The sequence below is a fragment of the Chaetodon auriga genome, chromosome 1 (assembly GCF_051107435.1).
Source record: "Chaetodon auriga isolate fChaAug3 chromosome 1, fChaAug3.hap1, whole genome shotgun sequence".
NCBI lineage: Eukaryota > Metazoa > Chordata > Actinopteri > Chaetodontiformes > Chaetodontidae > Chaetodon > Chaetodon auriga.
This window is the reverse complement of record NC_135074.1, coordinates 22,781,426-22,797,971: the sequence shown is the minus strand read 5'-3', so window position 1 is coordinate 22,797,971 and position 16,546 is coordinate 22,781,426. Positions and strand designations below refer to the sequence as shown.

At 43.7% G+C, this 16,546-nt stretch overlaps 1 protein-coding gene across 2 annotated transcripts in view; it reads right to left on the bottom strand.

Moving 5' to 3' along the window:
* The window catches only part of rasa3 (RAS p21 protein activator 3), a 42,297-nt gene extending 27,049 nt beyond the window's left edge, over window positions 1–15,248 (bottom strand). For both annotated transcript variants that reach the window (XM_076730317.1, XM_076730309.1), the window contains exons 1-2: window positions 14,954–15,248; window positions 381–498 (exon numbers count right to left, since the gene is read on the bottom strand). In XM_076730317.1, the coding sequence (XP_076586432.1) occupies window positions 381–498; window positions 14,954–15,008 (173 nt within the window). In that variant the 5' untranslated portion in view covers window positions 15,009–15,248. The remainder of the gene's footprint in view (window positions 1–380; window positions 499–14,953) is intronic.
* Window positions 15,249–16,546: the final 1,298 nt, after the last annotated feature.

Sequence of the window (16,546 nt, the reverse complement as noted above, 5' to 3'; positions counted from 1 at the left end):
CAGATGAACAGGTTTATCTGTTAGCTAATGAGACATGCAGTGCAGATGGCAAAGATGATATGATGCACTACGTAGTACTCAGGTGTTAGCAGGCCTTGAGTAGATCAGTATCTGGGGTTCAGCTCAGTGATACACTTCAAATCAAAATTAAGCTAATCATAAAGGGGTTTTGCTATTGAAATGCTTCATATCTTTGCATTTTGTTGGACATTTTAGCTTATATTAGGAGAAACTGAAGACCTGACAGGAACAGAGAGGACAAAGAAAGATGGCGGATGACTTGAAGTGGATACGTTGAGATTATATGATCAGCATGTTAAATTACTATTTGAGCCTTTGACTTTTGACCTATGAGAAAGCGGAAAGCACCCTCAACGTACCAAAGCGACTTCTCGATGATCTTGGTCCTGAAGACCTCTTCTTGGTCCAGGTTAACAGTGCAGTAACAGTCCCTCATCCTGTTTGGCCCCGGGTACGGAGGGATGTTCTTTGCTTCTCCTGCACAAAGACAAGGGAGGAGAAGGAGCAGGAAGGAGAGAGTGAGCGGTTAATATTTAGGGACGCTGTGGTAAGCAATAACAATGGGTTTATTCAGGCGCACTGCTATAAGTGATTATTTATTTATGCACACTGAATGCACGCAAAGTTTAACAGAAAATAGCATTATGTAAGTTCACACCTGCCTTAGCTTTAAATAATCTGACAACACGTATAATGAGCTTAGCTCTGCCAGGGTGACTACTTTTACACTGGATGCACAAATATGAAGCCACGCTCTCAGAAACAGACACATAAACAACAATTTAGCATTCACAATGGCATGAAAAACTTGTGTGTGTGTGTGTGTGTGTGTGTGTGTGTGTGTCATCAGATCTGTGAATGAAAGAATCTGCGTGGGACATTTCCTGAATCCTGCTGAAGTTCAATCTGTTCATCAAACATGTGTGACAGATAGCACTCCCTTTCACAAGAATGTGGTCCAACCACCCACCAGCACCACACACACACACACACACACACACACACACACACACACACACACACACACACACACACACACACACACAGGTGGTGCTCCAGTCCCTCAGGAGCAATATATTTTCCTTTATGAAGCCATGGATCTGTGTTTGTCACTGCTCTGCTCCTGATTGTGTTTCTCTGGGCCCTGGGGACCCACAGGACTCTGCAGTCTGTAGTTACACAAGCGTCGGTCCAACATTGTCCTTGTTTGCTCCATTATCTGCACGGGAATCTGATGCTGCCATTCAGCCGACAAGCTGAGCTGCAGCAAATCTGTTATGTCTGGTTTCATAAGAGTGGCTTCCTCATGATGACAGCACGAGTCCCTCATACTTTCACAACAGAGGTTTCAAACATTTCTTGATACGTGTGAGTTTTTCCTTCTTGAATTGTTTAATTTTAAGGATATTAAGACCTCTGAATATATTAGAGAAAAAAACTTCAGAACAAAACAATATAATACTTTTTAAAATCATCTTGAGACCCCGTGCATTTATCTTGGGACACGGTGCCCACTGTGGGAACCACTGCTCTCAAAGAACTGGGATAATTGCAGTAAAAATATACCACCGGTGAGGCTTTTCGCTGCTCCTTTGGTTAGGGTTTAACAATAAACTTTCTCAAACAGCTGATAATCATTTTTACGGTCTGCTCAGAGAAAAACATTTCTGTTGCTGCACTAAGAAACGGTTCAAATACACCATGCAGTGGAAACGCCTGAGCTAATATATGGCAGAACAAACAATGCTGTCATACACAGTGTAGTGTTTCCAACCCTGGGGGGGGGAGGTGAACAGAGTTGACATTTGATACTAGATAACAGACTGTAAAACAGCAAAACAGGTAGCTAACTTCAGATTAAAGATGCCAGTTTTCCTCTTAATATATCTGCACACGAACGCAGCAGTCCCATTTGACTTGTCAATCAATTTGCACTCTCAAGTCCAATAAACAGTGAAATGTTGTTTTTTTTTTTTGTCTTTCTCCAGTAACCTCTTTGGATGGAAAACACCACACCACACCCATCCAGCTCTGACAGGTTATCAGTTTTAAACTTGAGAAGGGAGAGCTTGTGTTGCAACTGTGAAAACGTAGCGTATGCCATCACTGGAAGGAGCTGAGTAATCACATTAGTCATGAAGCACTCACTAACGTTCAATTACACTGTTTGGGTAAAACCTGTGATGTATTTACACACTGGTGGCTTGTTCTGCAGCCATGAGACCAACCAGTTCAGCAAAAGACCTGCACTGCAATGTCACTATTTAAAGGATATGCCTGGTGACAGTGTGTATTTTTTTTAGTGTTTCCCACACAGTTATGTATTTGTGGTGGCCTGCCACAATATCAACACTGACATATTGATTTTCTATTTCTTATTTCTACTATTTTAAATGGGTAAAAGCTTATTTAACTGCAAAGCTGCATGCAGCACATTGATTCACTCAGCCTCCTTGCCGCGCTCTGAACTCTCTCTCTCTCTCACAAACACAGTGACAACGGACCCGTCTGTGAATTGGCCCTCCTCTGCATGCACTCTCCGAATCAAAACATCATCATGCACGGGAGGGAGGATTGTTGTTAGCTTTTCCCCGCAGAGAAGACGGCTGCCTGAATAGAATCAATCCACAGTTCACAAACGGTTGGCATCGTAAACACCTCTGCACAAAGTTGGCCAAAACCGATGCATTCAAATTCATGTCTGTCTATGTTCGTAACATTGTCGATCTCAGGGATCCAACTGTTCAAGTTATTGGTAAGCATGTAAGGAGCCCAGCTAGTACAGATAACTGGAGTCATTTTCAAAAACCCGGTCAAGCCAGATTCTGAAGCTGTTCGACCAACCACTTAAGAGGATGTGTTGCAGATAAGAAACGTATAAAAAATGCCAGAACTAGCATTTTAGCGTGCTCTGCTCTTCTACACAATGTGCTGTTGTTCCTAAAAAGTCTTCGAGAAATACATGATTTCAATCTGCAATCAGAGTGACACGCGGCCGGTAATGAAAGAGGACCCACATCTTTACCTTTCAGCGCAGAGGATAAATACAAAACCACGCTGAGACAAACAGAGGTGATTAAGTGCCCGCTGTGGGGGTTTGTAATACAACACAGTGTTATGACTGCTTCTCTCGGGGGCTGATTCATACAGTACGTGGCCCATTACACAACAATTCACAATAACAGCATTCATTCACGTATTGAAGAGACACCTGAGCTGTAAAACGCGACGCATGCTCCGCCGCTTCGGTTTGTTGTTACAGAACGCCACTCTGTCTGTGTTTATGTGTGAGAGCAGAGCGATGACGTAAGTCTCTCTTATCTCTGTCTTTATCCCTTTTCTTCCCACTGTTATTAGATCTCCCTCCTGTCTCCTCTTCTCTTCCGCCTCTCTCTGCTTTTTTCTCCCACATCTATTTTATCTCCCTCCTGTAATCCTTCTCATTCTCCCTGCGCTCCTGAATTCCCTCCAATCTCCATTTTCCTCCCTCTCTTATTCATGACCTGTTCGGGCCCTTGATTGGATTGCACCATCAGGGTCATCCTAGTAACCAAAACATCATGGGATTACCACAGCTTTCTCAGCCCTGTGTGTGAATGAGTGTGTGTGTCTGTTGAATGACTCAACTTGCGACGTAGAAACAAATCTCAACACCGAAATCAGAGCTATTGTTGAGTGGAAAACACTGACAAAAAAAATGATGTGATCATGCAATTCACATCAAGTTTATCTTCATATTTCATGGCATCTAGGTACATCACATAAGCAGCATGTACACGTATTTTTTTCCAAACCCTCTCAGATTGATGAGCGCATTTTTCTGTATTCCTCCAGCAGCCGGCAGTTTGAACTCATGCCAGCATGGCATGAAAATCAACTTGCACAAACTTGAAACATCCTGGAGATAAGTAATCCATCACAATGAACATCTAGTCATCTTGATACGTGGTGATGCAGGTATAAAGCTTGCTGAGTAGGTGGATGAAGGTGCAGATGAAAGCCGATTTTACGTTAGCAGTTTCGGTGCGTACATGAGCTGATGGCTAAGTAACAAACATTTGCAACACCTGTAAGAACGACAGTGGAATGAAATTGTATGAAAGTTAGTGTATAAATAAGCAAAATGCAAAAACCAAGACCAAGCAAAGTTACTGTAATCAGTTACTCATTACACATGAAAAAATCACAGTGACTTTACTTTTCTGAATCCTCCAGACCCACAAGTCACATTCTTTGTGTTTAATACAGGTAGAGAGAGAAAGCTCTACAATTTGAAGGGCTTTATTGAGTGTCCAGCAGCTAGCTTCGCCTCTATGACTGCACACGGCTCTCCGGAAGTCCTAACCTCAGCTATGCAGTTCACACATCCGCCAAATCTTACTCTGGAATTACCAAGAGTCACATCTGTCCTCTTGTTGTCAGCTAACCGCCTCCCCCCACCTCCTGCCCCTGTGACAAGCTAGTACGTTCCAGACCAGGCTGTCCACTGGATACAGAGAGGATTAAGTGACATTAACCCTGCAAAAACTCCCAATAAGACAAGTCGACAAAATGTCAAGATAATGGAGCACTGATGGGGTTAGCAGCTGTAATGTACTTTCAAACTGATTACAAAAGAGTAATCACAGTAGTCAGCAGCCATACCGCCATAATGACTGAAGCTAAGCAGGTGTGGGCTTGGCTAGCACATGGATGGAAGACCGCACAAGAAAGTTGGAAAGTGGTGTTGGTGGGCCAGGTGGGGGTGCACGCTTCCCTCTAGTCCTAATAAAAGATCCCAGTGCTGTGGTTGTGATTCACTGTGGTCATTAAAGATCCCATGGCATCGCAAAGAGTAGGGGGTGCCCTGGCAAAACTGCCAACCTGACTCTCTTTACCTGGCCTCCTAATCATCCTCCTGTATAACCAGCTCAATGTTTCCCTCCTTTTCCACCTGAAGCTGATGTGTAGCGAGCAGGTGGTGCTACACGTTAAAGGCAGTTGGGGTGAGTTTCCCTCTTCATTGAAGCACTTTGAGTATCATGATAAAGTACTATATATGTGTGATCCATTATTATTATCATTACTGACCAAGACTGTGCACTGGGCACCTGAACGCATCACCTGGAAATTCATTTGGAATAGTTGCTGCGTCGACCTGCATCACAAAGATAAAGACAGCCACAACAAATGTTCACTTCTGTATGTTCATTTTTATACTACACGGATGCTTAGACAATGGTCACCAGTAATAGAAAAAACATGCGGTCTGTAGCTATTAGACAAAAAGACGCTAAGCTACCGGCAGTGTCCCTCAAGCAGCATCAACCCAGTCATCACCACAGCTACGGCTACAGGGTGACATCTTGAAGCTTCCTGTTTAGGGGAGATGGAAGTGCAGGACAGGCGTCTTTCTGGATGAGTGGACAAGCAGCGGATACTGGACAATTTCTTCACAACAACAGCGAGAGTGGAGTATGCAAGTTTGAGTTCTGTGTGTTTATGTGTGATGGAGAGTGAGTCTGTTATAAAAGAAAGGATAAGCCTTTCCAGTAACCTCCATTCAACACGTTAGATTAAAGACTTTATTAAAAAAAACCAGAGTCTGTAATCCTCTGTCTCAGCCCGTCTATCATTCTCTCTTATTTTCTTCTAATTCTGGTCCATGTGCTGCCGTTTCCTCTTCTTTTCGTCTTGCCTTTTTCACAGTCGCTTTTGTTTTCCTTTTTCAAAATTAGCTTTAACCTGATTTCACTTTTCTCTATTTCTGGTTGCTTCCCCTTTTTTTCCTCCCTCATCCCTCCCTCTTTTACTTCCTCCAGAGGCGTGTGCGTCGTCTCTTCTCAAGATTCAAAATAAGCAGAAAATTAAACAACACCAACAACAACAACAACAACAACAGCAGCAGCAGCTTGCTCTTTTCATCAAGCACCGCTGCGGCTGCCCGTGGAGAATATCTTGCCCTAGTATCTGAGCAAAACACACAGTGCAAAGACACACTCTTGGCACGTGTGTGTGACTGCTGTGTGGTGTGCACGCAAAACACGGGGGCGTTGAGCACAACTGCAGAGAACTAATGATGACAGGAACACTCCAATGAGGGCAAGAGCGTCAAAAAAAGGTCGACTCCCCGCCTCATTCCTGCAGAGGAAAGTGAAGAAAGGGAGGCAAAAAGACGGAAGAAATGAGGAAACAAGTGATTGAAGCAACGTAATGGACGCAGTGAATGTGCTGCTTTGTTCCTCTTCCTCCTCTGTTGACTACTTTCAGCCGGCCACGCTCGTGCGTACAGTTACAGAGGCGCCGCTCGTTATTCTAATCCTCTCTGACATGAACACATTTGAGGATACGCAGGCGTGAATGCTTTCAGTGGCTGCGTGCTCGACTAGCAGGCCTGGGAAACACAAGGTTTAAGGAGAGCAAGGAGGGGGGTGGTTACTGAGAAAAATACAAGCAGTGTACTCAATCAAGGGTGAGCGAGGAGGAAGACAGAGAGAGTGAGAGAGAGAGAGAGAAAGAGAAAGAGAGAGAGAAAGTCAGTCAGATAGAAAACTGGAGAGCGGTTAGCTTTGGAGAAAGCTACAACAGGAAATGAGATGAGGTGAAAGGAATTTCAACTGGATCCAAGATGTAGTTTAAAAGCAGTGAACAACCCAGTTACCCCTGAGTGTGAGTGTGAGTGTGAGTGTGTGTGAGTGAGACAGAGACACACCGTGAGAATGGAAAGAAGGACTGAAACTTGTAAGAACACAATTTATTACCCCACAGCTAATACTCAGCTCCTTTGATGCATGGCGCAGAATCAAAACAAGAACCGAAACAAAACTGTAAGTCATTTGTGTCCCTCTAAAAATGACTGCACATTAAAACATTACACCCATACACACACACACACACACACACACACACACACACACACACACACACACACACACACACACGTGCACTCTGAGGATATGCACAGAAATGGCTTTGATTCCATAGTAAAATATTCCTTTATCATTGAAACTACGCCTGTGCCTATCATTTGTTTTCATTATCAGTAACATGGATGTCAAAAAATACAGACAAAAACACAAAGTCAGTATCACCCTCTCGTAAAATTGGGGCACTTGTGAGGGACTGATATCAAGAAATATCATTAAAATCAATGCAGCGCACAATGAGACAGCCTGACTTTTAAAAAGTCCCTGCTATGGGCCAAACATTGAATCCTATACTTCCCATAATGCAAATAATATCATATTCTTTTCGGCCACTGCCTTGTAAACACTAGCATGTCTTTCTAGAGCCCAGAGCTAAATTGGGCTGTGAGGCCACAGATGGAATTGCAGGTCATGTGACGCCAAATGGTCCAAAAAGACATTTTCTTATGGATATTTTTTTTTTTAAAAGTCTGTAATACGACTCGCTGATTGTCAAATCTGAGTTAATAGCTGCAATAAAAATGTCAAAAATTGAAAAAGCCACATCAGTATCATATTTTCGTGCCATTCACGTGTGACGGAAGCCAGCAGGAAGTCAGTGTGACAGCAGCCCTGAATGAAAACACGCACCGCCCTCGTTCATTTGAATGAAGCCAGTTTGTCAACACAGCAGAGGTGCCAACACACAAAAAAACGTTTGACTAGGCTCAACATTTGCTGCAGTGTGGCGTCATCCAGTGAGGCGCTGCTTTGGTCAGTCAAATACATGAAAAAGCTCTTTAATGGCAGATTATTTTGCATGAACAAAACAGAAAACTGCTGCCACCTTGATTACTTTCCTTTTTAAACACATGCTATTTCTAGACCTAGAAAAGCAGAAGTCTGAAACGGTCTGATAAGCAATATTCACCAGATGCGTCCATTGAGAAACTTTTAGACTGGGGCACCATCTTGAATCCACCACTCTTCATGCCTCAATGCTTCCCGGCCCAGTTTGTGACTCAATCCTTCCATTTCAATTGAAGACCAAACCCAGACAACCACACAAAACACGACCCAAAGGTACTCCTCATTAACAGATCTTTATGTCAAATTGTTGCAATGTCCCTTTATAGTAGCTTACAATACCAAAACCTCCATACGATTGGTGGCACGATATGAAAATGTGGAAGCACATATTTGCATTCGCGCCTTAACTGTGGACACCACTGACATGAGTACGACACTGATGTCAAACACCAACAGCAGCCACATTCACCACCACTGAACTCACTCTAGCTCATCTTGAAACCCACTACCACTGAAAACCTGTTCACCTCGAAACCTCTGGTTTCACCCTTAATTTCCACTCCACCTGCATCTTTTCAGTGTCAAACCCACACCCATTTGAAGGCTTTGAGGGTGGTCCAGTCCACACACCGTCGCCAGCACGACATGGCAGATGATAAAACTTTTTACGGCCACCTTTCATGTGTACATAGGCTGAATGTTTGATAGAAAAGATGGAGACTGGGTGGAGGATCACCGTACATGTAAACATTAACGGCGTCCTCCTCGGCTGAGCTGTAATGCTAGCTAGCAGTATCATTTAGCTATGAACTACCACAAGCCTTCAGAGCACAAGCTGCCAATGTCAGACAAGGGTTAGGGGAGTATATGCATGCGTGGTGATGCAGTTGGTCAAGTTAATCAATAATGTATTGATCAATAATGTGTACTCCTTGATCTGAAAATTGCATCTACGCATGCTGGCATGGTACCCCTGATGTCCGATAAACACAACTAATAAAAGGCAACGACCTTTCTTGTGATGACATGTCGTTTATCTCGTTCTCTCAAGATAAGAAAGCTCGTTTTCTCGTGATCATGACAGCATTAAAAACATAACTGCGAGCGCAGCCGTCCATGGCTTCCACACAGACCTCTAAATCTAGCCTGACAAAGCTTTGGAAAGTTTGGGATCTTGACTACAGTTTATAATAACATCCTCTGCGGTTGAACAAATCTAGCCAGCGCAAAATGTTTGTGTACACCTGTCGAGTCACCATTAAATTATTTATCAGAATAAATAAATTTTCAGGCCTTGTCTGATTAACTAATTCAGAAAATATCAGGAAATAATCTACGCTTTCCATGATAGCGTCAGGCTCAGTACAGTGATTTCTCATATTTAACAGCTGGATCGGTTTATTAGCTGCAGTATCCTCTGCTAAAAGCAACGCTGCTCGTCACCCCGTGACAAATAAACCCACAGTGAAACCAGCTGAGCTGTTCAGTGCCGAAGTTTCCACACAACCACAACAGTTGTTGGCGCAGCGTGAGGAGGAACAGCGAGGAGGAGAAGAGAAAAAAAAAAAAGGGAGTTTACAGTTAAAGTCTGGCTGTGCTGCACAGCGCATTCTCTGTGATAAACCAGTGTTCAGTTACTGATCAAACTCACTCTCTCTCCAGAGCTAATGTTCAAACGCATTTGTGAGTCTCGATGGAAAACTTGAGTACAACAACAATGCACAACTGAAAACATGCACACAAAAAGGACACAACAGTTACACGGTGCAGAGCTTTAAAGTGCCGGGGTCAGAAACCTGCTCTGTTCATGCGGGATGTGAGTGCAGTCTCTCAAACCAGTGTGGTGTCACAGTGGAGTCAGAAGCATGAGGAGAGGACACAGTTTAACCTCAGCCCTTATTCATTTACTTAATTCTCAGAGTTGTTTGTGTTTCTCTTCTTACCTCCAGAAAAAAACATGTCAGAAGAGGACAAACCTCCCGTGCGCACACTGACAAACAGGCTCGACATACTCAACGGTGAGAAGATACGATATCTTTTGCAAGCACAGGAAAAGCAGAGTGCGCTGGGTGTAAGTCTCTGTATGTGGCAAGCTGCTTGTGTTGCCAGAGGAGAGAAACACTGTTGCAAAACCTGATTTAATCAGCGAGTGCACGGAGCCGTTTGCTGCACAATGTTTTTAACGACTGTCTGTTAAAGTTTATTCACAGCACAGACACAACATGATGTGTTCCTGACACTGGAGTTTCCCTCTCTCTGCTGTGCAGCATGGGGGATGTTTTCATGCCTGTGTCATTGTCAGCAGGTAGAGGTCATCCCAGGGAGGGATCGAGTCGACGTCTCCCACGGGGCATCTGAAGGACATCCTGAAGGAGCGGCACTCTGGGTGAGCACTCCAGCCCTTTATTTACCCCTGCTGACCCTGCATGCTGGGCCTAAGGCAATGCTTCCCCACTATTCCTAGTACTGTGTTCTCCAGGAAGGCACATTACTGCGTGCAGGGAGAGCTGCTGTACCCAACCCGGATTATTCCACCAGCCTAAAGCTGCCTGGACCGAAACACAGTCTGCGTCTAAACAGTCAACACACATGTTTACAGCAAACGTCTTCCCAGAGAGCTGGCCTTCTGGGGAGAACTTCTCCTGAACATAATGTAATCATAGCCTCATATGAAGCTTGTTATTTTTCTTAACAGACCAAATGGGATCTGAACCCTTCACCTAAATAAGAGCGCGAGTCCTCCACACAGAAACAGAGTGTTTCTAAAACATTCCTCCCCTCCCTCTGCCCCGTCACTCCACGTCTCCTATTCAGTCTGGACAGGAGGAAGTTTGGGAACCTCTGTTGGCCAGCTGTCAAGGGAAGGGGGGGGGGGGGGGGGGACTCTGTCACTACAAACCAACATTTCCCTCCCAAGCTCACCGAGGCTTCCAGGCTGAGCTGCCTGAATTCAGCCGCCCACTCCCGTCTCCTGGACCTCCGACACTTTACCTCCTCTGCAAAATATGTAATCTAGAGTTTCTTCCTCTGTGGTCCACTCACACTGTTTTCACTAGATCCAAAATTACACTTGTGTTTAACACTATTAAACAACAGAGTGCTGTAGTAACACTATACAGCCTCAGCAATGCAGCTAGAGGAGCTTATGGGGTGGACTGATGCCAGAGGGTGCTATATTCAGTGGAGATCTATTCTCAGGCCAATACAATAGCCTCTCCTAGGTCACATCACCTGGCACCAGGTACAGGAAGGATCTGAACCTCTAACTTTGGCTTTAACAGCACCAGCATTGACAGAATCTGCCATATCTGCTTCTTTCCGCTCCTCATTTAATCTATTTGATGTTTACAAGACTGGACGTTTTTATGGCTGCAACATTCCATCCAGTGGAAATATTAGAGATCTTGTGGATCATTTCATACGCATTTCCCCAAACTACAGTCTGACTTATTGTGACTGTTTGGAATTTGAAGAATCTCTCGTGGAATTTCAAATTAAAGGCGGACCTGTGGAGTTTTTCTGTAAACAAACAAAAGCGATTCTCACATTCAGTGTTTCTCGCCAAATAATATCGTGTGTCTCCTTGAGGTCTAACAAACATGTTGCACTTCCTTCCACATAAAACAGATGTGCATGGCTTACAGCCATGTTTGCTAGCATGAAGTCTTCTTCTTCTTCACCGACTTTGTTGTTGCGTTTCTTCGGGCTTTAATGCTGCCAGCTGTCGATTAGCGGCATAGCATGAAACCAACGGCAGGATGTGAACTGGATGCGACCCGTGCCTTCGTGCTCATGCATGTGCCTCTTCAAGCATCTGCACGATACCAAACAAAACACGAACACACAAGAAAACACTGCTCTATAGTACTACAAGTGGTCAAAAACTCCACAGGGTACCTTTAAGTTCTGTGGGTTGGAGCAAAGTTTGGCTGCACAGAATGAGTTTGCAGCGAGTGCCCTGCTGGGAGGCGGGTTGAAGATGCCATTTATTTTTTCAGCGTATAATAGTCTGTGCGAACATATAGTCTGGTGTGTTTCCTAGTGTTCTGAATACATCCAAGTTTGTCGGACTGTTTCTAGTATTGAAAGCGCAGTCGAACGCACATATGTTGTTGTTAATTAGCGCAAAGTCCCGACTCCAGCTGTGCCACTGAGAATTCCCATTTCTCCCAGCGCCGACAGAGACACAGTCGCTGACAGATGAAGCACAGCCTGCTCCTGTATGTGAGACACCACCTCTGTCCCTCGCTCTGTGTCTCACTACATCTGCTTTGCATTAGCCTGTTGCCATGCAGGAAAAAACACAATTCTTTTGTAGTCTATTCCAGCCAATCAGGAAGTGAATTGGGGGTAGTTTCCTGTTTCCTGTGTTCCCCAGACAGTACGGACCTGGGCCCAGTAGCCCCGTTCGGTTTCCGAAACTCATGTGTTCCTCCAGGAAACTGAGAAGAGTCATCACCGTAACAATAATACATTCTCTGCCTCTCTCTTCCACAAATATGTGGCAGATTTTCAGCTCTGAGTCATCAGACAACCGTAGCCTCATGCCAAAGGACAAGACTTTGATGAAAACAATGTGATGCAAGGGCTTCATAGACATTACTGGGAGAAGAGCTCCGTGGGGATCAGAGTGACATCGAGTACGAGTGCTGCTAGGTAACAAGACGGTGTAAACTGTACCGCCGTCACTGTGCGACATTACAGAAGAACAGGGAGCGAGGAAACTCCAGAGTCCAGGCTTGGAAGTGACGACGACAGTAATGTTCTTCATGAATGTCACTAGACTGTAAATAACAAGTCCTGACAGACTGATAAAACTTGTAAAGCCTTTTTCTGGGTGACATGATGTCATTTCTCATGAAATGAGAACTCATGTATTGTACAACTAGTTACTTGTACTTTTCTTGGGTAGTTCCATTAGATGTTACTTTCTATTTCTACTTGTTACTACAGTCCCAACTGACAATTAAGTGAATCTGCCAATTATTTCCCAATCAACCAATTGCTGGTCTAGTCGATAAAATGCCAGAAAATTGTGAAAAATGTCCGACCTAGTCCAGAATCACATCTTCAGATGTTTAGTTTTGTCTCACCAACGGTCCAAAACTCAAAGACATTCAATTTCCAATTACATAAAAACTGAAAATCTTCCAGTTTAAGCGACTGAAAATAGCAACTTTGCTTGAAAAAATGACTTAATCGATTATTTACATAGTTCATCAGCTATTTTGCTGATGACAGACCAACTCATCATTGCAGCACTACTTGGTAACATACAAACTATGATTTTACATCTAAAGGAAGTTAAAGAATTAATCAGACTTGACAACTACAACAGTAAAATGCTTCTTTCATATTATTGCAGTAGTAATAGTGCAGTAAAATAAAAATATTATAGCATATAAAACACACAAGGGGCATGTTCTGCCCCTTCATTTCCTGTACTTTCAATACTGTAAGTACATTTTGGTCACGATGTTTCTGCACTTTTACTTAAGTAACATTTGAAAAACTGCACTTGTAACACATTAATTAACAGTACGTTATTACTACTTTTACCAGTAAGTAAAGGATCTGAATACTTCCCCCTGCATCTTACTGGTGTGATTAGTAAGCAGGCTTGCATCGAGGAAAGGCGTTTGTGATGTCAAGTCCAGTCATTCAGCTTTCATTCTCAGGAACTCGACACAGCTGGATGACTGAACATTCATTCAGGAAATGCAGCAAACTAACCGGGTCTTTGTGATTAAACACTTCAACTCTCCCTGGAGTTACAGGTCTGAGCGTATCATTTCACAGGGGCTGAACTATTTGATAAACTCCAGACAGGGTGGTTCTCCCTCCAGCTGTTTCCCAGGGTGGCTGCAGCCAGTTTTAACAGCAGGTGAGGAGCTTAGAAATACAGCCTAACTTTGTACATCAGCTCAAGTGAGAAAAAGGCCCAGCGGAGTGTTTTTATCTCATGCTGGCTGGCATCCTCACACAGCCCCACAGCTTGTTGGTTGGTGTGTTTGTTGTCGTTATTTTTTTTTTTTTTCCCTATGCTCATCCCTTCTGTCGCATGTTTGGAGTCAAAACAAACTGGACAGCACAGCCAGGATGAACTGGGTGCCAGACGTCAGTGAAAACAAGAGGAGATTGTCTCAAATGTCCCATATTGACCCGAGATAACAGCGAGAGCATGCAGAGGAAATGACTGTTTGAATGTTTTGGTGGTAAAGGGGTAAAAAGAGTGTTATCAAACCTGGCAGAATGCAGCATTTTAGACTTGGCTGACTCACGAAAGTGCCATAAATTGTCCGATTCCAGCTTCTTAAATATGAGGATTTGTAACATTTGTTGGTTTTGTGCCACTATAAAATGAAAATCTTTGGATTTTCTTTTTCTTATTTGTCACCTTGGGTGCCAGGAAATTATTACTGTTCATTTTTTTTCTGACATTTTGCACATCAATCACTTTTATTTCTTCCCCATGATGTTCTCATTATTATTTGTCATTATTATCTATTGTAATCAATGAGATAAATGTGGTTAGGTCCACTTTCCATTGTTTCATTTCTACAGTTTTACTCATGGGAATGAACTTCTTGAACAGGCACGTCAAACTGTGAACTGCATAAAAAAACCACTAAATCCTCCACTGCACACTGTATCGCTCAGCCTCCTCATGGCTCCATTCACAAGATATGCATGCACCACATGCCTCGTACAAACCCAGGGAACCCACTGGAGACCAGCTAGATATCTAAAAATAGAAATCTGGGCTAACAATCAATAGCTAGACAGTTAAGCATGAAGCTGTTTGGGGGGGTGCGAGGCAGAGAGAGAAGACGGGGCTGCAATAACATGAATGGGTGGCTGCAGTTAAGGTGTAATAAAGGTTTATTTGAAGTGAAATATCCAGAAAAGGCATCTGGATATGAGCAGCTGTGGAGCCTTTATGTCGCTCGTTTCACTTCAAGTCTCCATATGTAGACCTCTAACACTGCTTTCTTATGCCAGCTGCCAAATTCCCATAATTTCCCACAGGGCTTTGAATCTTTTACATTTTCAATTTTACAATTTGCGGTTTACAGTCTGAGAGAGGAAAGCGTGTGATTTGAATTACAATAACAGCAGGAACAAGACAGACCAGTCCCCCCTCCAGTCTCCAGCCCGCACTGCCTGCCTGCTTGGCCCGTTAATATGGAGCCATCCATTGAGGCGCTCAGACTGGGGGTAGGGATTTTTCCTCTTACCTATTTTTATTTTAACGCTCTGGAAAACGCGGAGACCTTCCTCTTCTACCGCCATGCTTCCCCCGTGGCTCTTTCCCTTTTGACGACTAGATAAAGGCAGTCCTCCACGGTGGTCTGTTCTGGCCTCTCCAGCGCACGGATATTCCAGGGGTTTTGCACATCTATGCTCTCCGGACAGCGATCACACTCCGGTCCGACCACTGCCGCTGCTGGCTGGTTGAGAACAAGCGAGCAAATTCAGTTTCAGTCCAGCAGCAGCAGCAGCAGCAGCAACAGCAGCAGCGCCAGTGGAGGTGTGGCTCCACACAACACCGCCCACACATGGGTATGGAGGGTGATCAGTGCCACAACGCGGCGCAAAGGGAAGTAGTGTCAGTCCCACAATAATAAGCATAATTGTGATATATAGCAGAAATGCACGAGATAAAGTGTTAAAACTTTAAAAACTGGCAATGAAAGTGTATTTATTAAAAACTCTGAGATGTATTACAGAAGCTCTTCCTGGAAACAGCTGAAACATAATGCATGCAAGTACGCAAACACAATTGACAATGGGTTGTCCGGCTGGCCCAAATGGGGGCGATATACAGAGGTAATCAGAGCATTTCCATGACCACAGTGAACAAACATGGAGTCTGGTGGAGGAATGTGTTTTTACAGAACCTAAACAGAAGGAGTCACTTTTCTCTTGGTGTTTCATGCTATAGCTCCCGTAGCTGCAACACTCTGACCACAGCTTCCGCTTGAATTGCATTAAGATTTCGGGGCGATGTTGAATAAAGAAAACTAGAAAACTGAAATATTTCCCTCACGTCTTATGCTTATATATTGACTAATTATTTCAGTTCAATTCGTGTCATGTTATTAATAATTCTATTTGATGAGTCACCTGTATCCTCCTGACCACTTGGTGTCACTGTTCCTTAGAGTTCAGTCTATATCAGATGTCTCCCTCACTTTCAGCCAATCATATGAGTATAGATTCAAGGGTATGATTGTTACATCTGTGTAGTCTTCAGTTATTACTGGCTACATAAGCTAGCTAGAGTGTACCACTTCACTAACTGGTGGCCAAGCTGGGTCAAATCGTGTCCTTGTGAGCTTTCGTGTGGTCCAGAAGCAACGTCTGATTTTTCTGCTTTGCCTTTGCCACCAGGTTGATGGTGTTCATCTCTTTCAGACAACTTAAATATTTTCGACTGCTTTGGTATTTGGAATTTCCCCTCGCAGGACTAATAAAGGAATATTGAATTGAGTATTTCTGTCAGACATTTTACAGTGCTTGGAAGTGCATCTTGTCACAGCTTTACATGCTACAACTGAAGCAAATAATGCCTGCTCTTTGACAAAGCGTCATGGGAAACACTAGATTCATGTGTTCATCCTCGGTCAAGTACAGTAGGTCTTTTATTTTCAGGCCCCCTTTAGAAGCCAAACTGAATTGATGCCCCCCAGTCCTGCATTACTCTGTTCAGCTTGAATCCACCAATACCAACATGAAATTAGCAACAAAACAAGCGTTATCTAGACATAATGTTGTCTAGAATGTGAACTGGATTTGGATGAGTTTCTCACAAGTTACTGCTGTGCAAA